The sequence below is a fragment of the Filicampus tigris genome, chromosome 17 (genome assembly GCF_054856515.1).
Source record: "Filicampus tigris isolate MCC_2025a chromosome 17, RoL_Ftig_1.0, whole genome shotgun sequence".
Taxonomy (NCBI): Eukaryota; Metazoa; Chordata; class Actinopteri; order Syngnathiformes; family Syngnathidae; genus Filicampus; species Filicampus tigris.
In genome coordinates, this window is record NC_141233.1 from 3186007 (window position 1) to 3212809 (window position 26803).

The window sequence follows — 26803 nt, forward strand, 5'->3', positions numbered from 1 at the left end:
GCTGTGAATGCACCATTATTCTGGCACAAGGGGCAGGACAACATGGCTGCTGCTGCGGGCCGCTTCTACGGAGAAGGAGGCAGAGCAACAAAACGACAGAAAACCGAGGACGGAGGGATGACAACGGTTAGGCGTGCCTTCCTATCATAATATTTTATTGTTAATGCAATTATTTTGTCCTAAGATGTGGCTTCAGATGTGTGTATATTGTTACATGGACCTTGCGCTTTTGTAGTCAAGAAGCCATCCATTATAAGCAAACACAACATACGCTTGTTAGCATCTTCAAACTAGTCTGTCTCGTGAGTAAAGTAGATAATCTAGTAGACCAGTCGTCAAAATTAAAACATTGATAAAACTCTATAAATTCAAATCAGTTGTTTGTTTTATCGTTTTAACATGTATGCCAACAGTTAATATTTACTCCTGTTTATTGCTAACCTCAATGCAATTTACATTCAAAAGACCCCAATTTGGCCTACTTTTGCATGTTGCTTGTTGGCGGAGTGGATTTTATTTCCCACATTGCTTTGCGTATCGTTCATGAGCCGTCTGGCGTCACTGTGGTGAAATTATTTTCAGGAGAGCTACGATGATCCCCATAAACCTTTACCCTCCCCGGTGGTCCACATCAGGGGCTTGGTTGATGGCATTGTGGAGACTGACTTGGTGGAAGCTGTGCAAGAGTTTGGGACCGTCAGGTATTTATCCCCTGGGTAATATGTTGCAAAGTATATTACCCATATATATTTAAATATAAGTATTTACTTATTGTACATTTCCTGAATAACCTATCAAACGTTTGACACGAGTTTTCACGACCGTTTTGACAGAAGCCATTGAAAATAAATCAGATTGATTTGTCAGTTTATTCATTTCTTAGATTTATTGCAGATTTGATTTGCATATTTTTGGTTTATCGGCTGTAGGTCATCATAAAGTTGCTCTGCCAGTTGATAATTTTTTGGGGAGCCTAGGAAAAACTTTAATCATATAATAATGCCAAACTAAGATGAATAGGGGTAGATAGGTAATCACTAGTCAGTTGACCAACCAAAATCCTCAATATCAATCAGGCTCATTTGATTGAAAATCATGCAGAGTGATGCTGTTCCACTCCCAATCTTGTCGGCCAGGGTTGGGCAACTTAAATGCTGGAAGGGGCCACAATTCTACATCAGTGCTACTCGGGGGGCCACATAGGACCACACACTTCCTAAGACAAATGTATGACAAAAATGCCACTTTAAATATGGACAACATACATGTGAAACACTTGCTCTCAATATATATATTGTTTTCATAATACCGTACACTTGTCAATGCATGTATAAAGGTTCCACAAAAGTATAATCGACTGATTTTTTTTCTTCTCTCTCTCCAGTGCAAAGTTACCATTTAAGAGGGGTACAAAACCGCTTAACAGCAAACCAACTTTTAGTGCAAGATGCAATTTTGTGCATTTTATTTACCGTATTTTCCGGGCTATAAGCTGCACCATTATACAAGCCACACCCGCTCTATTTTGGGGGGAAAAAAAACCCCAATAAGCCGCACCTTTATATAAGCCACATCTATCTATGTTGAAAACTTTTATATTTACTGCATTTACAGAACGATTATGAACTGTAAATGTACATGTATGTACCTGAGCAGATTCTTTCCTAACAGTGCCTTTTAACTAGTGTTGTTCCGATACCAGTTTTTGGCCCCGATACCGATTCCGCTACCTGGCTGTGCAGTATCGGCCGGTGCCGATACTGTACCAATACCTCACCGTTTGAAAAAAATCCAAAATAAGCGCAATTTTTTTTCCTGTAATTCTAAAGAATTGCACTCACTTGGATGTAAAATCATTCATATTTAAATCATCCCTTGCGAAGTATCTATAGTAACGTAGGCACAAAAAATACATATGTTGAATAAACAGCCTATTTTCATAGCTCTTCGTGCTTGTGAGAGTGAGACATGGGATACATACTGTATTCACATGAATGTACATTTGGAATAAAGCAAGGTGCAGCATTTGTACTTCTAAAATATATTTAGTGATTCTAACCGACCCCCCCAATGCGTGACGTCACATTTGTATGCTGTTGAGTGAGTGGGATAACAGAAGTCCGTTATGTGTTTCTAAAAATGGTTAACACCTGTGCTGTTTATGGTTGCTCTAATCGGTCAACTAGATATTTTATTTTGTGATACCAGCAATGATTCAAATTAACCGGAGGCAAAAACGTAGTTGTTTGAAAGCAGACGCGCACAATGGCTGTCAAATCTTCAACATGACCACTTAACACCATCACAACATACAAGGTTATGATCTGATGACTTTATATCAGTTATTGTTTTCTTTTTACTTTTCATTCAAGATTTACTTCGCACTGCTGTTCAACATTAATCTGTTAATTACATAGGTATATAAATTTCATATACGTTGATGGAATAATATAGAACATTTTGCTGAGCGATGTATGCGATGTAAGCAAACTCGTCTCTTTGTTAGCAGTTAGCAAGCTAGGCCGAGCTCGAAAAGCTTCGACGGGTCATAAAGACGAGTTTATCTGGACACAAACCATTTCATGAAAGGCGTTTTAAACCATTAAACTAATGATCGATGTACTGTGTCAAATAAAAGCAACGTACTTTGCTACGAGACAAAGATCCAGCCGACATGCCCCCAAAGTAATTGCAGGCTCTTGATAGCATCAAAGTCCCCCCAAGCAACTGCCTCCAATGTGGCGGTGTATGTCCTTATAGCGACCTTTTTCACCAAACTATCAATCACATTTATCACATTTTATTTATATAGCACTTTTCATACATAAAAATGCAACTCAAAGTGCTTTAAAACATTCAAAGCAAAACATAGAATTATCTTCAATCAAAAGAAAAGATTAATTATTTAAAAGTTGTTGAAAGCCAAACTAAAAAGGTGTGTCTTGAGCTTCCTCTTAAAAATATCAACAGTCTCTGCAGACCTGACGTCCTCTGGCAGGCTATTTATTCCAAAGGTGAGGACCAAAACGGCTGAATGCAGCCTCGCCATGCATTTTGGTCCTCACCCTTGGAATAAATAAAAGGCCGGCGCCAGAGGACCTCAGGATCCGCGAGGGCTGGTATGATAAAAGCAAATCAGATAAATAAGATGCCCCAAGACCATTAACACATTTATAAACGAATAAAAGTACTTTAAAATCGATCCTGAAACACACAGGGAGCCAATGCAGCAATTTCAAAACTGGCGTAATGTGCTCCCGCCCTCTGGTTCTCGTCAGCACCCGAGCGGCTGAATTCTGCAGTGGTGAAATGCTCTTTTTCGGGAGGCCAGAGAGCAGGGCATTACAGTAATCTAAACGACAGGAAATAAAAGCATGCATCAGCACTTCCGTGTTAGCCTGAGAGAGAAACGGGCGGACTCTGGCGATATTCTTAAGGTGATAAAAACCAATGTTGGTTACATTTTTAATATGAGGAATAATACTGAGCTCAGAGTCAAAAATGACGCCAAGATGCGCCAACTAAACATAAGTAGACCGATGACCAATAACGCTAATAATGGATAAGGCTTCTCCTCGTATTTTCCTTCCGCATGCAGCTCTCTAATATGCGCGCTGCGTTCAAATGATGATACCAGTATCGATAACCGGCATCTGCGTTTTATTTATTAGTACCAGCCGATCCGATACCAGCGTTTTGATGCGGTATCAGGTAGGGATGGGAATTTCGACTCATTTGCCCGCCGACTAGTCTCAAATTTTATTTGTGACTAGTCGACTAGTCTATAAGGAAGAAAACTTGAATTTTAATACATATTGAATTCAAAGTTTAAAATGCAAATGTTGTGTGTATTTAGGGGCTATTTTAGCCCAAACATTCAGGACAGTTTGTTAATTTAAATTCTATTGATGTAACAACAACTGACTGAATAAAGGTGAACAATTGAAAGAGAAATACATTTCTGATACATTTTCCAATGCAATTATGAATAATGTAATGAGAAATGGTACCGACTCCCAGTCCAGCAGGGTCTCATGCACCATGTTAGGCTAGGTTCACACCGCACCCAAATGCGACCCACATTTTTTTGCCCATATGCGACCTGTATCAGATTTTTTTTATGACAGTCTGAACGGCTCAGTTCCAATTTTTTCAAATGCGACCTGGGTCGCTTTCATATGTGGTCCTAGATCGGATCTTTTCCAATGCGTTCGCCGTCAGAACGGCCAGGTCGCGTATACTGTATACGACATTGACGAGCCCAAGATGCGCGCAAGCGGAGGGAAAGTGCTGGCAGCAGTGGGATCGAATCTGCAAAGTTGTTTTGAGTAACACTATTGACTTTATATTTTACTTTAATTTAATCCCACTTGAAACGTGCAGCATAAAGTGGACATTTATGGCGATCGTAGTAATTCAGCCACGGCTCGGTTAGATTGATTTTTTACGCACAGTTATGACGTGACATCATCGTTAGTGATGTCTCCATGAAATGAGATAATAAAGCCTCGCCTCATAATTTCCCCCAAATACTGTATTTATTTCTACCTGCTACCTAATCGCTTGAATGCCCTGACACGCTGGACCACATTTACTTCCGCAAACATAACGTTGGGTGTGACGTCGTCTCTTCTTCTGCGCAGGCAGGCCACTTTGACGACGCATGTGTTCATACAGCAGACAAAACAGAAGTCACATTTTTAATGTAATATGAACGCTTACACAAAAAAATGATTTTTTTTTAGGGGAGGAGGGAGCAATTCTCGCTCTTGGTGCTCAGCATGTTTACAGAGGCAGAGGCGTGTGGACCAAGATGTGTGATACTTAATGCCGCGTTTAACCGACTAGTAAAATACAAAACGTTTAATAAATCCTAGAAGGTTAAACGGTTAAGCGACTAGTCGGGCAGATCCCTAGTATCGGGATACCACCGGTATCGGAACAATGCTACTTTTAACACTGCAGCAACGTTGCTGATTAAAACAGAAGAGAACGAAAAGAAAATAAACAGTACTTATCTTCATTTCACTGCCGACTGCCGCTCCAGTTTGTCAGCTAATGTCCACCAGACTTTACCATCTATTGTTCTACTACATTCTATGCACCTGTCTTGTTTTATGTTAATAAAGTCAGCCAGTCTAACACACGACGACGTGCTAAATCAACAATAGCATTTCACATCGAAACAACAGAACAGACGTAACATCAGCCTATCGCATTCACGTGCACTTCAGGGACCTCTAGGAAAACATAAAATCAAAGCATTACAGCACCTAATGCAATAACCTAGTGCATAGCGCCCTCGCCTGTTGAACTCCTCCACCTGCAGTCACATCCAGTTAATGGGAAATATATTGTATTGAATTGTACTGTCATTCCGGTTAGAGCGCTCCAAGCGGTGGAAGAAAAATCCACAGAATAGTCGCACCGGACTATAAGACGCCCGGCTCAAAATCTAGGAAAAAAGTCGCGGTTTATAGTCCGGAAAATACGGTAATTAAAAAAAAAAATCGAATAACTCATTCAAAATGCTAATATTATTGCAGTATTATGTTTTTCCTGCGTATCATTCTGCACAAAATTATTAGGCCTACTCACATGGTATAGGGCAGTATAACCAGTGTAAGTGCAACCAAGTCTTGTCTGCCATCTAGTGGTTAAATGTTATATTACAACTTAAGTACGGTCAAATAGGGCTGGGCGATCCGACTGAAAAGTATATCACGATATAATTGTTTCATATTGGTCGATATCGATATATATTGAATTTTTTTTCATTTTTTTAAACTATTGAAAATAATGACCCGAAGAAAAATACATTTAGGTTATTTTATTTTAACATAATACTTAACCTTTAATAGGAGGTCAATGTAACTATGAAAGAGTGAAATAAACTGGTCGATATAAAGATTAAATGAACTCCATTTTAAAGATAATGTGCTTAGAAGGGCTGAGAAATGATTGAAAAACTGTCACAATCTAAGTATTTCATATCAGTCAATATTGATAATTATTGATTTCGTTTTAAACCTTTTCTTTGAATAACAGTTAACTGTTTTTTGTACATCGTTATATAGTGTAATGTGCAGTTTGTCCTCCATCAGTGCGTTGTAAATGCTTATTTGCATTAGGTATACCCCAAAGCAGTTGACACATATTAGCCTTCATTCAATGTTCATCCAATGTAAGTGAACGAATACTCTCTTGCAGTGCATACATCATCGTTGACCAACCGTCTTAGGACTACTTTATCTTTTTAGCGGACTGATATGTCCTCGGGCACAGGGATGGCCAACATTGCATCAGTGTATGGCACGGGATTGGAAAAGACATAAAAATGAGGTCCATCAAGTCTTCAACATAACCTGTAACATACAACAAGGACAAATATCTTTGGTTAGATTATTTTTGTGTTATTGTGTCTTTCTACATATTTCATGTAATATACATATAGATAAATACATTTAAATCCCAAAACAATTGTTTGAATTTAATGAACCCTTACCATACGTTGACTTTGTCTTCAGAGGTTTGGCTCTGCACTCCCTCTGAAGTGCTTTCGGAAAGGAAAGTTTGAAGCGAGGCACACCTGCCCTTGTCTCTGCCTGTGGTCGCTCAGCATTTTCATTGTAATGCATTGCAGCCAGATATAGCCTGAAGCATTACGAAAAATATGTGAATAATAATAATAATCAGAGCTGGGCACTTGACCCTTTTTTGCCCGTCCGGCCGCGACCCTCCACCCTTAACCTGGGTAACTGTCCGGCCGCGACCCCCCCGGCCATATTCATAAACATTGCCGGCCCCTGCCCAGTTCCGACCCTCGTTCATTCTAGAAAATAATATCTTTTATAGTACAATTTGATCTCAGGTGGAATTCACTGTAGCTGTGTAGTTGTCTGCATTGGTAATATACCTGCTTGGAGCCATTTGTTTTTGTCCGCTGTCTTGCGGATTTCATGCTCACAAATCGGGTAAAGAGGATCCTCATGTGTCTGGATCTTTCGCACATGGTTCAGAATCGCATTCCACCTTGCAATTCTCTCTGGATCAGATGTACAGGAAGCTGCAGTCCAGATGATGTGGTTGTTGATGCTCTTCATCCACTTTTTGAGTTTTTCGCAGCCATTTGTCTTGCTGATCACATCCAGTTTCTTTTGCAATTCCCACAGAAACATACAATCCATTTAGTAAAATAACAAGCCATTTTTGCACTACCATGTAGGATGGAGTTTGTGTAATGATATCAGTGGCAGAGTTCTGGGCCATTTGGGGAAAAAAGGAGATTTGAGTTACAACTATCCACATGGCAGATGACATTTCTGTTCACAAGGAATTAGGTGGTGTTTGATGTGGGGTAGGTGTTGAAACGGTTCATGTTGCACATGTGGAAGTGGGCTGAGTGGGTGGTGATATTGATGTCTTATTGGAATTATAAAGTGCTGTCAAGGATGATACCCAGACCCTTAACCTGTGAGGAGGTGAAACCTGAGGCGTTATCAACAGACAGAAAATGAAAATAAATACCTTTTGCCATGTGCCAGACATCATAGTAGTGTGTTGTCTTTCGCTCCCTTAGAAACTTTTGCACTTGTGGATGACGATCTGTAACAATGCAGTCAATGGTGATGCCATGCGACTCCATCAGTGCCAGGTTCCTCTTAAGGCCCTCTTTCTCCATATGGTAGCTACCACCAACCTCATTGCTCTGGCAACATAGAAAAAAATGATTATGAGAAAATACAAAATGGACTTTGATTTTCAAAGGTCAATCCACTCGACAAGGTTAACACTTTTCAAAATCTCACCTGGACCAGTTGCAAGTCCACAACTGTGTTTGTCTTGAGATCCATCATGGTATAACGCCCATAATTTGCTGAGTCACCTGTTAAAATAGTTTGTTCAAATATTGAAATTAGTGTGCACTTTTTAACTTCGGTCTCCAGTCTTCATATATTTGCAATATTCCAGTAACGTAATACCTGGGGAGTCAGCCCAGTCATGTCACCGCCAAGCATAACTTTGCCGCCTTCACACAGCCGCTGCAGAATCTCATCCTGCTGGACTTTGCAGTGATGAACAAATGCCGGTTCAATAAAAGATCTGGCATGCCGGCAAAATGTTTCATACTCAGTAACCTGGAGGTTCATTGCTTTGAAGACCTGTTGGTGTGGAATAGAATGAAATAAAATACATTTAAATTGATGTAAAAATAATCCACTCGCATTTTTATTACGTCCACCAAACAGGTTATGTTGCTGGTTGTGTTTGCTTGTGGACAATAAAACTAGAAAATCTGTCAAGGATACTATATGGGGAATTTGTTTTGCTAAGCAGAGGTCTGCGCTCTATGAGTGCTTTAAAAGTATATGTTTATTTTGAAAAAAAATTACCTTTTCACGTTGAATGAAGGAAGCACCATTCAGGTATACAGCTGCAGACAAGTGTATGTTCTCAGCCGGCGTGCTCCCCAGGACAGGTTGGCTATTCCACTGTCTGCAAAATGTGCAATGTGGGCAGGACTGCTTCACCGGTAGATACGTTCAAAGCCGTTGGATCAACACATCACATTTCTTAGTGCAGATTGGACATTTATTGAAAAGCTGCATGATGCAATCCTCATAAACTATATACTTACAGACCTATGTCAACACAATCCTTCCATCACTCATTCTCAAATAATATTGGATTTATGACTGAAATGTATAGTCAATTGAAGATGTCACCGATTGGGCTGGATCATAAGTGGAATCATGCATCTTTGAAGGGTCCGCTAAAGAACTGCCCTCCAATGGGCCCACCTCAAGCTCTTCCTCAAATTCCAGACGTGGCCTTTTTGCAGGTCTTTTCACCGGTGTTGAGGACAACCACAAAGATTCTGTGTTGTCTGTTCCAACACCAAAATCCTTACACTGTACAGTTGCCTGAACCCCTGCAACGACAAGTGATGAACACATGCACATAAGGATAGCAAAAAAATATATATACATAATAATTTTTTATTTTTTTTTTTAAACTGGAAATTGAGGCATTCAAAGTTATATTGAATTAAAAGGCCTTTACGCGTTTCAGCCTTGGTAGGCCTTCGTCAGGGCAAGCTTGAGTGACGGAGGCCTACCACGGCTGAAACGCGTTGGCATTTTCTCCAACTGGCCATATTAAAATAAAGGCCTTTTAATTAGAAATAACTTTGAGTGCCTCAGTTTCTAGTTTTTAAGTCCTGCATTGATCCCTTGACTGAAGAGCACCAAAGAGACATTTTTGAGAAAACTACAAACATCCGAGAAGCACTCCTGCTTTCATTGCTTGAACACAAATAAAATTATTTATTTTCTTTGTTATCTTAACATTCTAAAGGAGACTGGACGTTGTTCATACCTTTATTTCTGAAGTGAGACTGCAGTGTTCTCGAAGCCAGCTGAGTCCCTTCACGTGTGGGTAATATGTCCGTCTGGCAGGCAACACTCCTTGAGAGGGGGTGAACAATGGCCTGTTGAACCACTGCTACTTGAATGGGGGACTGCTAAGCCAATGATTGGGCTGACTGAGTTGTGCTGCCCTGTTACCAAAACATTTAATAAAACAGATTAACTACAAATATAAAAAGCATAAAAACTGTGTTGATCACTCAACTGTCTTGTTTGACTTGCTACAATATATACATTGCTGGGAGGAAAAGTCAGGAATTAAACATTTCGGCATGCCAACTTAGTTTTTGATTACAAACAAAAACAATGTCGACAGCAACACGAGATTCGGAAATACATTAGCAAATAAGCATCTCACTTCAAGGATTGGAAAGAGACATTGATAAAACTAAATTACAAATAGCATTTGTTTATAACTGTAAAGAGTTTCACATGTGTTATATACTCACACGCTTCGAGATCGATGTTATAGTAACCGGGCTGTTAGCCGCGAAGCTAACATATGTGATTACTACAATACTTTTAGCTTACACAAAGAAAAGCTGCGATGAATGACGACACGCCAGTGTCGAACAGCAGCACGAGATTTGGAAATACATTAGCAAATAAGCATCTCACTGCAAGGATTGGAAAGAGACATTGATAAAGCTAAATTACAAAGAGCATTCGTTTATAACTGTAAAGAGTTTCACAACACGTGATATGCTCACACGCTTCGAGATAGCATCGATTTTGGGCTGTTAGCCGCGAAGCTAACGACTCAAACAAGTGCACAATATATCACATCTGAAGGAAATTGCTCCGAAAATAGACTTATTTGGACGGCATTACTTCCAGTTCCAGAGAGAGTTGGTATCGATCCCGGGCAAAGCCAAAGATGTCCAGCGAATCCACATTTGTATTGTCCCAAATTGCTGAAACAGTCATCAGCAAAATGTTTGCCACAAACTAACTCACGTTTTGGGAGGTCTTTGGGCACATTCGATTTATAAATAAACCTCAACCACAAGCCTTTCTGTGGCTCGGATGGAGGGAGAAGAAAAAGGTGTTTGTTGTCCTTTGTGCAATCTGGTACAGAGCAGCTCCGATGGGCTTTTCTGGCTTCCATCTTGTCCTGCGTAAGCGACTCAATTTTATGCCGGCTGAGGGCGGAGTTCACACTGAGTGAGGGACGTACTACCAAAAAGGGGCGGGTTAGTGCGTGGTTAGTGACGTATATAATTGCAGGCTGCTGAAACGGCCCGTTTGTCAGTGCTGATTGAGCTATATTGATACAAACGGCCATAAGAAAGGGAAACATTGATAGTTGCTCTCACAACTTTGGGCACTTAGTCAGGTTGGGGGAATGCATATTTATGACTAAAAACCGTAATAAAAAGTGATCTTCATATTAGCGGCTCTTTAACAAAGCCCGAAACACAACGCTAGGTAACAAGTGCTTTTCATTTTTCATTTCATATATGAATAAAACATATGCAGTATATAAAAAAGTAGTACACTTTACAACCTGGTTTAATACTTCTCAAAAGGAACTCAAGCCACAAATCCTCTTTAGGAGTTGGCAACTTGACAAACAAAGCATCCTAACAAAGCATCCTAACTTTATTTAATTAGGATAAGTGCTGCATCTAATTTTAGAAGTGGTATTATGCACCGTACTTACTGTAATTCAAGGACCTGTTATACAGTACCTGTATTATCAAAATGTTTTTAAAATGTTTTTTGGAACTTTTACCACACAATACTTACCATGGTGTTTTTTTAACTTGTACACAAGTAATACACAAAAAATTCCCAAAAGAAAAACTAATATTAAAATTAACTACAACTATGCATTTTTTTAACTAAAACTAATAATGCTGACCTGAAAACTAATTCAAACTAGCCAACTAAAAAAAAACAAAATGTAAGAAAAACTAACTACAATGAAAACTCCAAAACTATAAAAACCCTGATCCTAACAGGGATTTGTTGACATTTTTGGCAAAAAGGGGTGGGGCTGATCCTAACAGGGACTTGTTGGCGTTTTCGGCAAAAAGGGGTGTGGCTGCCCTACTTTGTATCCTTATACAGTATCTCGGGAACTACGGGGTCAGTTTCCAAAAAACAGGTATTTGAAAGGGAATTCAACAAGGGTTTCAAATAGGCAATAATTCAGAAGATTGGTGTATATTTTAGTAACTTTATCTTTTGACCTATTCGACCATGAAATTTACCTTATCGGTTACATGAGCTTCACAAATTTTTTATAGAAATGTTATCTCTCACGTTCTCTTAACTCATTCATTGCCATTGACAAATGTACTTGTCTTTTCCTAGTCCAGCCATTCAGTCCCAGGAATTTATTTATATTTTTTTCAAAATGTTTCAAACATTAGATAAAAGAGGGTCTGAAAATGTCTGGCAGTGAATGAGTTAATCATGTAAAAGTTTCATAGATGTAATTTACATCTCATTTTGTTTGGAAGCAATAAGGACCCAAAGTATCCAAACACTCAGATATCAGATATATTGACTATTCATGAATATTCATTCAACCTTCAATGAATATTCAGAGAATATCTGAGGCTATGGATACGTTGAGTCCTTGTTGCTGCTAAACCAAAAACTCAGAAACTTTTAGATGTTTTAGAGAGAGATTACATTTCACGAAAGATGTTCAGGTCATATGAGCCACAAGGTCAATTTCAAGGTCAAATTATAGTTCAAAAGGTAAAGTTAGTAAAATATGCATCAATCTTTAACAGCTTTTACGATTGCTGCATTATGAGTTTCTTACCAATATAGATTGTACCTCCCCCTCTATAGTTCTGTGGTAATGATGCCCAAGAAGCGCCAGGCCTTGGTGGAGTTTGAGGACATGAATGGATCCTGCAATGCCGTTACATATGCAGCTGAGAACCAGGTTTACATTGGAGGCCACCCTGCCTTCATCAACTATTCCACTAGCCAAAAGATCTACCGGCAAGGAGACCCTGACGACACACGAAGTGTGAACAGTGTGTTGCTACTCACCATCCTAAACCCCATCTACCCCATCACCACGGTAATCTAAACTTGAAACCGAACCGTGGTTGGTTTTGAATACGTTTGCAGAGACAAAATTGAAAATACATAAACAGGGCATTTTTTTAAATGCTAATTTTTGTGTGGCAGTCATAGAGACTTGATTTTTGTGTCTTTACTAATGCATTTGTGTTAAAAAAACAAGCAATTTCACCATTTTTTTGTGTTTTGATTCATTAAATATAGATATTTACGTTACTCAAAATAGTCATGCAAACCATTGGCTACGTTTACATGGACAAAATGTATTTAATCCAATCAGAGATTAAGATTATGATCGGATGCACCGTTTTCATGGACACAAAAAATATTGATCCATTTAGGATTTTCATGTTCATGCATCACACTTTCAATCGGAACAAATTATTTTGACATACAGATTGACCAAATATACAGGAAATAATTGTAAAAAAAAAAAAAAAAGAAGCTGTAGTAACTTCCGTGTCAGCAAAACATGACTTTGTCCCTTTCTACTTTAAACATTAGCGTTATTTCGCATGTTTTTCCTGTTTGCTCTGTTACGTCGAGTTAACACTTCCTAATTGAGCTGAAATTTAAGCAGTTCAGTCTTGCTCGCGCCATGTCTTTAGTTCGGTCTGCTTCTACTAGCTTCCGGGAATAACAGAAATGTGTATACTGACATAACAGACATACATGGTAAAGTCGCTATTTTCTGAATTTCGGTATAAGTGTTTTCATGCGCGCCGATCGGAACGTCAATCGACATAAACCACCACTCTCATCCAGAATAAAATCTTTATCCGAATGGTCTTGATCAGGTCCGAATATTCCAAATGGGGTGTGTATAATAAACATTCTTATTCCCATCAGGCTTTTAATCCGAATAAATGTGTCCCTGTAAATATAGCCAAATAGCCATTCTGATATATTTGGAGGGGTTCTGTGTGCATGCTAGGAGTGTGTTTTTGGTTTTTTTAAATAATTGTTCAAATTTACTTCTACAGGATGTGTTGTACACCATATGTAACAACTGTGGTCCTGTGCAGCGGATTGTCATCTTCAGAAAGAATGGCGTTCAGGCCATGGTTGAATATCCTTTTTGTGGACATTATTTTTGTAGTCATTTACGTAAACCTTGTTTTCCCTATTGTTTTATGATTATTATTGACTGCTGTAAAAAACTAAAACGTCATATAATGAAAGCTAGTGTCGACCTAAGACATTTGCACAGTATTGTAAATCAAAAATCTCTCACTTGCTGTAGGTGCCATACAATTTTGACTTTGTAGTAAACATTGGCAAAAGTTATCTGCAGTGACTCAGATTTTTTATTTGTGAGTGCTCAAACGTGACCTTAACTTACAGTTGCTACATTTGACTCAGTCCAAAGTGCCCAGAGGGCCAAAGCTTCACTCAATGGGGCGGACATCTATTCTGGGTGCTGCACACTGAAGATTGAATATGCCAAGGTATGTGTCAGACAGGTGATGTCATCATTTGTACAAGTACAAATATTTAGTGTTGTCCTTTCTTTTGTAACGAAATCCACAGCCAGCACACCTAAATGTCTTCAAGAATGACCAGGACACGTGGGACTACACAAACCCTAACCTGAGTAGCCAAGGTAGCTTTGTAACTCTCCTTCCCCTTTCTACTTCCTCTTTACCTTTCATACCACTTGTATTAGATTTGAGGTTTCCCAATTGTGGGAATATTGCCTTTGATCACTTTTAATTTCCTCCACTCACTCATCAAACTTAATAACCTTCCAAGGCATTATTCCCCTGATACAATCACCGTTTTATGCGTTTTCTTGCTACACAGCAGGCACACAGTGAGGGCATGAGGGGTAACCTCATTGGCAGCCAATTACAATATTTTTGTCCTATGCATGAGTAGATCCCACTGCACTCAAGCCACCATGCCACGCACAAGTATACCATTCACCGCACAAGTATACCATTCCCTCAAGAGCATGACACAGCTGCACAGCCAAATATCCCTGCCTTTTCCAGTCCAGTAAATACTTGCAACTGTGCTCACTTCTGGTGTTCAATCAAACATATTGGAGATTTTATTCATTCTTAAATGAAACCCATCATTTAAGGGTCCCACGAAATGCCTTCTGAAGTCAGTACTTGATACCTAGTTTACAGCCATTAAATATTTACACTCAATCTCTTCATTTAGCATACATTTCATGTTATGAACTATGCTTAGTCAAGTTTTGCAAATTTAGCTGCCCGCTGTCCACTGACTTATAGCACTGTCACAGAACTTGGTTTAACCCTAGCTATTTTACAAACATCAAAGTATTATGGTCTCATGACCTAAATGGCATGAAATGAATTTTGAATGTGGCTCATCTTTAATTTGACCAAGTAAAGTGGCCAGGGCGGCAAGAGATTGAGATTTCCACGTTGCAAAGCAATAGCCTTTTTTAAAGTCATCATAAAGATTTTAATCAATACTGTTACTCTAATAAAGGATGATTGATAGCGAGCGCACTCTTTGCGTTTTGTACCTTTAACTCTCTTGAAGAGATTCGATTTACAGTCTGGCCTCAACAGGCTTGAGAACTTAGCTTTTGAATTATTAAATACTTAAGTCAGCAAAAATGCATCAAATGTCTTTTGCGAATTAAAGCTACAGTAGGCTAAACTACTTTTAGTTATTGTTCAAACTGCACCAGTTTATAGTAAAACTGAAAATTAAGGACATGACTCCGGGATAATTGCTGAATGGATGGACTTCTTTTTTTTAGAATTATTTTCCTGGGATCTTTTCTTTTAACATATACTGGACACACTGTTGAAGGATATACTTTGGTGTCAGTTATTTTAAAGGGGAATTGAAGGCATTTTCTCTTCAATAACATTTTCTGCGTGACCTCACTAGTCTAAACACTGTATCCTGATTATTATTGCGTTTGTGGATGAAGAATGAAGCAGATTTGTCCATCAATTTTCTCAGGGTGCTGACATTTTGTCCTATAGCGCCCTCTCCTGTCCACTGAAACTGATGTCAAAGTGCCTTAAGGCTGAAATTGAAAAATTCACAGCTCATCTGTTTACCGGGGTGGGTCACGTGACATTCTTAATGCAAGCCCAACAGCAGAGGGCAGTACAGGACAAAGTTGCAGCGAGATTGATATCATGGATTAATCTGTTTAATTCTTATTACATAAATGTAATGTTAATCAGAATACCGTGTTTGGATAAGTGAGGGCACATAGAATATATCATCGCAAAGAAAATATTTGCCTTGAGTTCTTCTGTAAGGTAGCATTTCCATGTATTGTTCCTTTTTAGACGGTACACTTCCAAAACAGGTTACAACCAAGCAAGTTTGGCTGGAAAATCAATAAAAGGAATTTGACAGGCACTTTTTGTGTGGTGTTCAGCTGGGAGAAGTGTTCCGTTACATTTCTGCTGCCTTTTAAACCAGAGGTACTCCTCGTGTCCTGGCCGTGCAAACCCATATACAGGCTTACCTCATTTTCCGAGCAGACACATGCTGCCAAAGACACAACAACCTCTACAGCGACAATAGAACAGCACCCAAAGCCTTAAGTAGTGTAAATCTACTCTTTGGGATACATTGGACACAGTGGGACAACAAACATGGAACACAACCTCAACGCAGTACAGTACTTCCTCAGTTCATCGACACCTCTATCTCCACTACAAGGGACTGACAAGGGGATCCGTTTTATTTTTTGGGGTGATGGACAATCACCCTTTGGTTTTGAGGGACAGAAATATTCAAAGGCCACGCAAACACCACCTATACCCAACACAGTCCCACCTTGATATGTTGATAAGCATCCACCACCACCACCTGTTTACAAGTACAGCACATCTTCAGAGCCTTGAGGAGCAACCACTTTTGACACAGTACATTGATGGTCTGGGCAGGTTGTTGTCGGCCACACTTCCTAGCCCTGGGGCCCTTGGGCTATTCCTTCGGTAACACTACTACAGGGATCCGCAGAGGAGTTTTCAAACACTCAGCTGACAAGGGGACAGATGACACAAAAGAGGCCCTTCTCTTGTTGAAACAATAATACAAGCACGCCTCCACCTTCCTGTGCGAACACATGACACTACAGCAAGCTGAATACCCACGACTGCATACAGTGCGGAACTGTCATCACAGCACATCATCATGCAGATATACTGTCAAGCACTAGATGCCGCTTCTCTTTTTCTACAAGTGACCAACCGCCATTAAACCAAATCAAAGCAAGCCATATTTCAGAGCCCACTTTTACATGAGAAGAAATATCCACGGGGGGGCCCATGAAGACACAAGCATGAAACATTCATCAAGCATACGAGTACAGATGCAAACAGATTACAAATCCTCTTCCAAAGCGCAGCATTTTTGGACTGGTATTCTGTTTTTCCCTTTACCTTCCCACCCGTTTCCCTTTTATCTGTGCTGTTCTGTTATTTCATTTTCCTTTTTTTTTTTTCTTTTTTTTTTTTTTTTTTGCACTGGCCCGCAGTGATGCCTTTAACACCTCCCGTGTGATGCAGGTTTGGCTCAGTGTGTCTGTGGACAGACAGCCCACTCTCAAATGATGCACTAATCCTGCTTTGTGGTCAGCACGGTAAGCTGGAAATGCTTGTCATAGCAACTTTGAAAAGAAAAAAAATGAAATGGCAAAAAGCAAAAACCAAGCATGGATGTGTGGATGTACTTATCTTTGGTGGTGGGGATGCAAAGAAGGAAGACACGAAGAAAAAAAAAAAAGAAATGGAGAATGAGTTGATCTTGGAGGGTAGCATCCTTGCTGAAGACCACCCCCTACCGACCCACTGTGTCCAATACTTCATGTATGGTGCTGTAAGTACTGCGAAATGACAAATTGATGTAATGGTTAAACACTGACAGCTACTATGAACCAAAGTCAAACTTGCTGTTGTTTGCTCAAAGTGCTGTACCAAAATAAGTAATAGCAGTAGCAGCATAGAAGGTATCCATTAATGAGATGACTTTTGACAACCTGGTATAATTAAGAGACTATCATGTGGAATAAATGAAATAAAATGGATACTTGCAGCTATAATATATGGTATTTTAAGAAATGTATGATGTAGTTGGATTAGGTAATGTGGTGGAATAATAACACTGGTCAACACATTTTTACAAATGTGAAATGTAAACTTCTGACTTGTATTACTAGGATTTGTTTGCTCTGATTTCTAATCTGCCCGCATTTTTTCTCTAGCACATCAGGTTTTCATAATAATATGTAAAGAGATAGACTGATGATTTTTTTCAGGGCCGATACCGATTATTAGTAGTCAAGGAGGCCGATAACTAATATTTGGAGCCAATATTCATTTTCAGTGAAAAGGAAAATATTGGCATCAAAATCTAAAGAAAAATGTACTCTTAACTTTGTTGTAACTTCTTTAAGCATGTTTATTGAACAATGTTTCTGGTTTGTTAAATGGCGATTATTACAAGAAATCTTTGACAGTATACATCTCTGTTATAAAATTCGAACAAAAAGTTCAGGGAGCACCCAGGATTGTCAGCATGTCTTAAAATGGATAAAGAAAAACTTAAACAATAGCTCCATGTAGTTTGTACAGTAAATGAACATTTCAAAATGACAGAAATGTCAAACTTTCACATATCTTTGTTTTAATTTCCACAGTTTTCGATTGATTTATCGGCCAGCAGAGTTGCCGATCTTCCTCAAAAAGCCAAATATCGGTGCCGATAATCGGCCCGGCCGATAATTGGCCCGGCCAATAATCGGTCTATCCCTTATAAAATACTGTTAATATTTATGAATTAAGGTTTAGGTTCAGCAACAGGTAGAATTTTTTTCCGCCTGACGTCATATCTATCAATTACACCATAAAATCTGTATCGTGTACTGCTTCACCATGGCCTAGCGCCACATAAACACATGGTCAGAACAAAATGAATATTCAAAAATGAGCACCTAACTGCAGCTGCATCCGAATATCTTTGGCCTACTACTGGACATTTCGCTTGTCAATGCTGCAGGGGAATGTGAACTTGTGCTCCCTTCTAGCTTTATCACCAAGCCTGTTTTTTCATATCCAAATATCTTTTTATGGTCATACTGCAGATCTTCATTTCCTTTCTAACCTGAGGCATGGTCTTCCGGTGTTGCACTTCTTTCACTGCTCTTTCCAACTCCTCAAGAGGAGTTGAAACCCTGTCTGTCTTTTTGTGTCTGTTAGGCATGATGGGTTTTGGTATAAAATTAAAAATGGCACATAGTTTTAGTGATCAAATGTAATAATACAATGTACAATAACAATAAAATACAATAAAGTAATATATAGTAAATAATCATAAATTGGGGGAAGTAATGCCATTGGCACAACTTGACTCAGGTCCTTTGGCACAAATTATCCCCAGCCCAAGAAATGCATCCCCAGCTGTTTTGAGCTAGCGTCATGATAACTGTATAGACTCATGGTGGACCTTACTAAACCACGCAAACGTGTGAACTGTTTTCAAAGTTTTCTATAATTGTTCAAACACAGCAAACAAAAATCTTCATCATGGAAATTTTCATTTGGAGGGAATCGCTTCGTTGCAGGATGAGCGAAATGGATGCCTCTTCAAAAATATGTGGTCACATTACCAACTTCTATGGTTTTCTAAATAACGGGTGGCACTACTTGCCCCTTGGCACAAATTACCCCACTCTCACCTATAGGTCAAGCTTAAAAACAAAAAATAAAAATATCTAAAAAAAATCGATGTGCTATAGAAAATATAAAGATTTTTTTTTATATCAGCATCAAAAATATATTTAGGGTCACCTAAAGCCATCTTGGATTAAAATTTGCTGTTGACCAGTGTAATTGTGGCACGCATAGGGTTAACCTTTTTAGTTTTTGATGACTAGAGATCAAAGAAAAAATTTTGATGTCAGACAAAAAATTGGAACTGTGAATGACTGTTGTATTGTGGTTAGAGTAAACGACATAATTATCATAGTTCTTGTCATACAACTGCTGCACACCGGAATGTTGTGATCACGTGGAATGTTTTGTTATGCAAACTGATGCATACCGGCAGTTGTTTTTTGTTCTAATTGTCCATGTAAAAAAAAAAAAAAATGTAATTGTCAATAGTGTAGAGAAATGTTAAGGCAATGTGTTCAAATGCATGTTTTTTCCAGTTGTAACTTTTTATTTGACATGTATATGTGTACCTGCACAGATGCTGATGGTGAAGGCAATTGGAACAGTTCACAAGGTGTGTTTGTACTAGGATGGCAGTAGCAAACAAATCTCCATTATGTCATTAATTGGGTTACAAAATCATACCTGCAATCAACGATTAAGATGCAAGCTCCTTCTGCTGCATGTCAGTCACCTTGTCCCATAACACAGTCACCACTGTAATTTAATTTTCCAGCATGATATCTTGTCGAGAAGCTCTTTTAATTGGCATTTTTGACTGTACCCTACGTAGACCCTAATGCAAATCCAAACAAACGCCAGAGGCAGCCTGCTCTTCTTGGGGACCACCCTCCTGATTATGGTATAAATCCCGAAAATTTAAATAAGAGACGCAAATTAGGAATGCTGCTCATGTTGATTCTCACCCCAACCCCCCGCCCCCCTCCCTTTTATCATAAAGGTGGTCCTCAGGGAGGCTATCACGGCTACAACGATGACAGCTACGGGCCTCCTCCCCACCGCATGGGGCCAGGTATGGGCGGACGTGGTCGTGGTAATCAGCGCTATGGCGCCGGATACGGGCCACCGCCCTCCGAGTACGGCCCTCACGCTGACTCGCCCGTACTTATGGTATATGGTCTTGAGCCCTCAAAGATCAATGCTGACAAGGTCTTTAACATCTTCTGCCTCTATGGTAATGTGGAGAGGGTGAGTAAAATAACAGTGCTCCTTTTAAAGGGGAAGTCAAACCAATAACTTTCTTTACCTTAATATGTTCTACGTGCCCCTACTAGTCTAAACACGGGGTTCTGATTACAATTTAGATGTGGAATATGAATTAAGCAGCAAAATCCACCCATTTTATTCATCTCAGGGGTGGCCATTTTTTCATTTGGCGTCACCTGAAAATGACATCACAGTGTCCAAGGGCTCAGGTAACAACCAATCACGCCTCACCTGTTTTCGGAGTTTGGTCCTGAATTTTTCAAGCCGAGCCTCGATTTGTCGCGACCTGAGCAACTGTGATATCATTTTCAGTCGACAGAAGTGACAAAATGGTTGCCCCCTGCGATGGCTAAAAAGAGGTGGATTTTGCTGCTTGATTCATATCCCACAAACACAATATTAATCAGAATATCGTGGTGGAGCTGCATAGAACATATTGTTAAGAACATTTTGGAGTTGACTTCCCCTTTAAAGATTTGTTTGAAGACAAGTTTTTGGTATGTTGTCAACTGCGTGTCCTTGTTCCCGCAGGTTAAGTTTATGAAGAGCAAACCTGGAGCCGCAATGGTGGAGATGGGTGACTGCTATTCTGTGGACAGGGCCATCTCTCATCTTAACAACAACTTCCTTTTTGGACAAAAACTCAACGTTTGGTGAGCGCGGTAGTTTTTACACTTTTCATTTAAGAAAAGAAATTGGGAGTCATTACTATGATCGATATCCAGACGCAAACCTTTTGTCTGTGCTTGGTAGTGTGTCCAAGCAGCAGGCTATTGTGCCAGGGCAGAGTTACCAGTTAGAAGACAACAGCAGTAGCTTCAAAGACTTCCATGGTTCTCGCAACAACCGCTTCACATCGCCAGAGCAGGCAGCCAAGAACCGAATCCAGCACCCCACCAATGTGCTACATTTTTTTAATGCACAGCCTGACATCTCTGAGGAGCTCTTCAACCAGGTCAGTAAAAAACCAGGCTTTTACAGTGCATATGAAAAGTCTACACACTCCTGATCAAATGCCAGGTTTTTGTGAAAGAAAAAAAAAAACAGACCAAGAAATCCAATTCAAAACTATTTCCACCTTGAACTGTTTACATTTCCCTCCACTTGATAAAGCTGCAGTCCCAGCTGATGAAAAACAGCCACAAAGCTTGATGGTGCCACTGCCATGCTTAACGGTCACTATGATGTTCTTTTGGTGATGAGCAGTGTTGTTTGCGCTAAACTTACTTTTAGAATTATGGCCAAAAATGTCTGCCTTGGTTCCATCTGATTAAACATGTTTAAAATCCCCTTGCGGCAAAAAAAGTACAGGGGAACGTCTGTAGACCTTTTGCCGAACATTTGCAACCTTGAACGAACCACGACGAGTACACAACATTCGCTACCTTTGCAAACACTCGCAAACGTTCGCTGCTGAGTGCGGTAGGGGCTTAAAGGTGCAGGTCCCCTTGGTGAATGTTTCTCTCTTGTGGGTCCCCACACAACCACATTATCTCAATTGTTTAGCTATACTTAACCTCTATGGCAACGGTCACACAGCAGGTCATGATTCCAAAAGTCAATTATAAAATCAACAGTTTCTACAACTTAACAGATTCACATATGATTGTCAGTAGTCTCCCAAGCACAGTAGTCTTGCCACACAGAGCGCATATTTGGCTGATGCAGGGGTGGGCGATATGGAAAAAAAAAAAATCTATATTTTTTCCAAAAACTCAATAACGATAATTTGACGATATTCGACAAAAAATACTTTAAATCTGCACTTGCTTCACAGACCAATTGTGGATAGACAGCGTTTGTGAACAGCATCTCTTTTAAATTGCTAAATCCAGCTACTGCAAAACATAATGATATTTTATGACAATATTTAACAATAAAGAACAAAAAATTATGTATACACTTACATTGATTGATATTTATGTCATTTAAATGTCCCTGCTGTTATTCCATAATGATGTGACATTTTGAGCTGCAGTAAGTACTGGTGTACCACTGCCAACTATTAGAGCAATAAGAATGAGAGAAGGGTGTTAACTACAGCAATCAAAATGAGAAAAAATGTATTTGATATGTGGCGTGTGACGAAGTGTCACCCATCGAGAGAAAAAAAAAAGACGTCGTCATGGCAACACCCATTCTCATACATTGGCCAACGTATTCAGAATAAAGTTGAATAACAAAACTGCAATTTACCGAAAAGTGCATTTTCCCACTATTTCATCGCTGTGACATGTATACTTGTGACTTAATTCATGTTTGGGTGTATGCTGGCGTCACACTAATAAACCGCCGTAATTTGTGCTACATGTCTCTGGAATACAGGCTAGTTATGAATGATGCGGACTAAAAGCGTGTAAACTGAATGTGAACCGATCATCCAGGATCTCACGTTTGACTTGCCCGCTAAAGTATTGAGTGTGTGTGTGCGCGTGAGTGCGTTTATATTTGTTGGTTCAACTCGGCGACTGTTTTCTGAGTATGTGTGTTTAAGCTTTTGTTGAGTGTGCTTGCGCGGTTGCCAAGTTTTCCTCGTAATCCATATGGCTCGTGGTGCAACAGAATTGCTCTTCCCGGTGACCGTTTTGGCACAATTAACAATATTATTCCCACCGACGTCAGTCAACTCCAAACCATTTACAGACTACGGACGACGCGGACTCGTGCCTCGCTAAGAAGCCCCGCTAGACACTCCTCCACGAAATGAGGAGGAAACAGCTCGGCTGCAGTGCGGACAGTGTCACGTGACCAGATTCTGCCCGCTGATTCGGCGAATGATTCTCATTTCCTCCTCCTCTGCCGTAAATGCGCACTGATTTTTCAGCATTTCTTCATACTTTGCGGCCGTCGACTGGCTCGAGTCAGAGGCAGTATTAAAACTCGATAATGTAAAATTACACATCGTGAACGCAAGATTCATGACAATATCGATAACGATATATATGTCCCACCTCTAGTCTGATGTGCACGGTTGATTTATATCTATATATGTGAGAGGTCAAGGTCGAATTTGAAAAAAAAATCTTAATTATACTGTTCACACTGCATGAAAAAGTCAGATACATGTCGCATATTGGCAAAAAAAAAAGCAGAGCAGTCAGAACATGGCCTAAAAGATTTCTATGTTCTTTTTTTCAATTCAGAAGCACAGGTCATAGATTACATAATAGTGACAACGTTTTGAAATGTTTTACATCACAAAAACTGGAATTTGAACAAGGGTGCGTACATTTTTTTTTAACATCTTCTGTTGCAATAAAGTTCCTTGAATTGGTGTAATTTCCCGATCCCATGTTTTCCCCCTTCTAGGTCTGCGATGATTTAGGAATTAAAAGCCCTTCATGCGTGAAACTTTTCAGTGGGAAAAGTGAGTAATTACCATGAGTAATTGTGGAGTGCTTGACACGCATTAACTGACATTTGTGTTCATAATTGTCATTTTGAGGCAAATTGTTGTCCTCTCTCTCATCCACAATCAAATTTTAATCCAGTACATTACTCAGCACATTTAGGTTGAGAGTGAGTTATTGGAGTTTGCCGCTCACAGCGAATGTACACTTTGTTGGCGAAGAAGCCTTCTTATCAAGCTGATTGTCTTGAGTGATGCACACAAACACCCAACAGCACTAGTTTCAGTAATGAATGTATGATGCACACAGCCTCCATTTCCGAAAAGATAGCTTTCAGTGTTTACATGGGAGCAATAATGCTGCCATTTACAAAAATTGAAACCTTGAGGCCCATTTTTGCACTCCAGAATGCTGTTGTCGCGAATATCATGTTTTATCGCGTAAATGAGTATTCGAAATGACAGCATTTTATTTAATAATATTACTTTTTTGATATAGTCGCTGTTGGATGGAAACCTATGTCCAGATTAAAAAAAAATAATAATAATAATAATAATAATGTCCCCTAATTCCATATTAGGGGTCATTAGTGATCCAGATTTGTTTAATTTTTTATTTTATTTTTTAAATATCACAATTCCATATTAGTGGTCAGTCCCCACATGGGTGTGTAGTTTTTATCAATTAATATACCAATCTTCAAGTGTTGAAAATAAGGTTGCTCTAATGACCGATATATTGCTGAATTAAAAAAACAGGCCATTTATTTTAATGTTCTGAAAAATTGTGTTTCTATAGATACAACTCAACCGCGACAATATCTTAAATTCAGAGCTGGGCAGTCCATCCCTGGGCCGGACCGGTCGGACCCTCCGGCCCGGCCGGATGCCCATTTTGTGGGTGGGGGGCGAAGGGTAATAAATTTATTTTAAAAATGTCTGGACTAAGCATGGCCGGAAGTGGATTTTAGTCCGGCCCACTAATCGACCCTCATGCGTTTGATGTGGTCGCGAGGCGGCCAAATTTCATCTCATCTACTCAGTGAAAGGCTTCTTTTTAGGCTTCTTTCTGCTCCCGCGTCGGTGCGAGCAACAACTGCCGCACTGATTCACGTGACCGACACATTGTGCTGTTGGCGAAAGGTCTGCAACACATGCCACGCACACATCAGGAATTGTTGCTGCTTTGATAGGTCCATTATGTCACATGTTGCGATGACATACAGTTTCCCACACGAAGAGGATGCAGCACGCAGCTCGTTGCTGCTGCAAAAGCAAACTAGTTTGGCAATAAAATGAAATGCATAGTCTAGTCATCTCGTTCACTTTATGGTTGTAGCAGGGACGATACCCATTGTTGTCGCTGTATTTTTTAAGCGACCCCCCCCCCACTTGGAACTTAACTGTTTCAAAACAACATGTGTCCGGGAGTATATTAAGCTGCGCGCAGCACTCAAGTATGACGCTACCACATCAAGGTGGAGTTCATGCACTTCTTCTGGCGTATTCTACTTCCGGAAATACGCCCTAGCAAACCTGTGTATAGTGGTTTGCTGGTATACTTTTATTTTGAAGGCCGTGAACTAAGGGAAGTGTGGAAATAAATAACTTGTTGAATGCGACTTCTGGCCGTCTGTTGGACCCAAATAATTATACAATACGACAAAACCAACCCCGGGGCTCGCAATGGCAGTAAGCACACGCAGTTGGGTAAGTAGTAAAGTACTAGTGGCGCATTTTGAAGCGCGTCCACAGCGGGTTCGCATAGTAAATTAGCCAGCTAATGATCCTTTAAAAGCTTCTGCCGTTAGCATCTCTACTGCGGCAGCGTCAATCACGTACACGTATTTTTTTGGGTGGGCCGGAGGGCGGAACGGGGCGGGGGACGACAATGTTTATGAATAAGGGCGGGGGTTCGTGGCCGGAAGGGTATACCCAGGTCAAGGGTGGAGGGTCGTGCTGGCAAAAAAGGGTCAAGTGCCCAGCTCTGCTTAAATTCTTGAAAGGCATGATGCTTTTATGAGCTCATATACACACAAAGGCTTATGATCTAAAGATATCCAAAACAACACAAAGCATTGTCCATTACAGTAGTGTTTTTTTTTATTTTTATAATGTACTCATTGTACTAATTGTTTTTTTAATTACTCGTACCTTACTTAATTTTTATTTTGTTTAATAATTGTCTTCCCAATACTGGGTGTGTATCATTTACAGTAATACATACAGTATAGCTAACTATTGCAGAAATTAAAATTGTCCATGTTCATTATCAACAGACACATCATATCTTTAATTTAATCTATTTTACTTGTGTGGCACGACAGGCGAGCGAAGTTCATCAGGTTTGCTTGAGTGGGAATCCGTTAATGATGCCATGGAAGCCCTGGCAATGATGAACCATCACCAGATGAAAAACCCCAGTAAGTATTTCCACAGATTGCAATTCCAAAATGTTAATATCATTGTCTTACCCTTCTCAAAGTGTGTGTACAATGCTTTTCCCCTTTCTTTTTCTAGGTGGGCCTTACCCTTACACTCTGAAGTTGTGTTTCTCAACCACCCACAATACCAGCAGCTAAATACAACCACTACAAACAATGTCACATTTGATTTCTTTGCATAAACTATAAAGTAGTTCTGTTCTTATTTCCTATTAAAATGTTCACTCACTATTGACACAAGTAGGATTGTTGTGCTTTCTGATATTTTGAAGTGATTACAGTATTTCTTCTTTTCAAATGTATTATCAAGCGCCCAATCTGAAATATTTAAATGTAAATCCAGCCTTTTGTTTTAAAATGCAGGGAATTTCACTTTGAAAGGTCAACATCCATATGTATTTATTGGCAAGTTGTGTAATGAGCAAATTGCAGTTTTCTGATTAAAAAAAAAAACGTGCTGTCATTTGGTTGGCTACCTCCTTAATGTTAACATTTTAAGAATATGAAAACAAATGGAAATGCTGTATAAATTCAATTTTGCAGCTCTGAACTGTGACCAAATGGGAATGCTTATAAGTCTGAACAGTGTGACTATACAGTACAGTCATAGACAATACATGTAATAAATATATGAAATGCAAA

The 26803-nt window shown here is 39.6% G+C and overlaps 1 protein-coding gene across 1 annotated transcript; it reads left to right on the forward strand.

The window, feature by feature from the left end:
• On the forward strand, positions 1-26803 carry hnrnpl (heterogeneous nuclear ribonucleoprotein L). Its single transcript, XM_086057415.1, has 14 exons — positions 1-126; positions 583-701; positions 12237-12474; positions 13460-13545; positions 13828-13924; positions 14007-14079; positions 19680-19715; positions 19935-20003; positions 20103-20350; positions 20900-21021; positions 21122-21323; positions 23678-23735; positions 26045-26140; positions 26238-26803. Exons 1-14 carry the CDS (start codon positions 43-45, stop codon positions 26297-26299), a joined length of 1590 nt encoding a protein of 529 aa, XP_085913541.1. The 5' UTR covers positions 1-42; the 3' UTR covers positions 26300-26803.

Excerpts from the sequence above, each read along its gene's own strand:
- hnrnpl (XM_086057415.1), top strand. The coding sequence starts at position 43 with ATGGCTGCTGCTGCGGGCCGCTTCTACGGAGAAGGAGGCAGAGCAACA. Across the intron at positions 14,080-19,679 it reads CCCTAACCTGAGTAGCCAAG|ATGCTGATGGTGAAGGCAAT; the intron begins GTAGCTTTGTAA and ends GTACCTGCACAG. Across the intron at positions 20,004-20,102 it reads GGACCACCCTCCTGATTATG|GTGGTCCTCAGGGAGGCTAT; the intron begins GTATAAATCCCG and ends TTTATCATAAAG.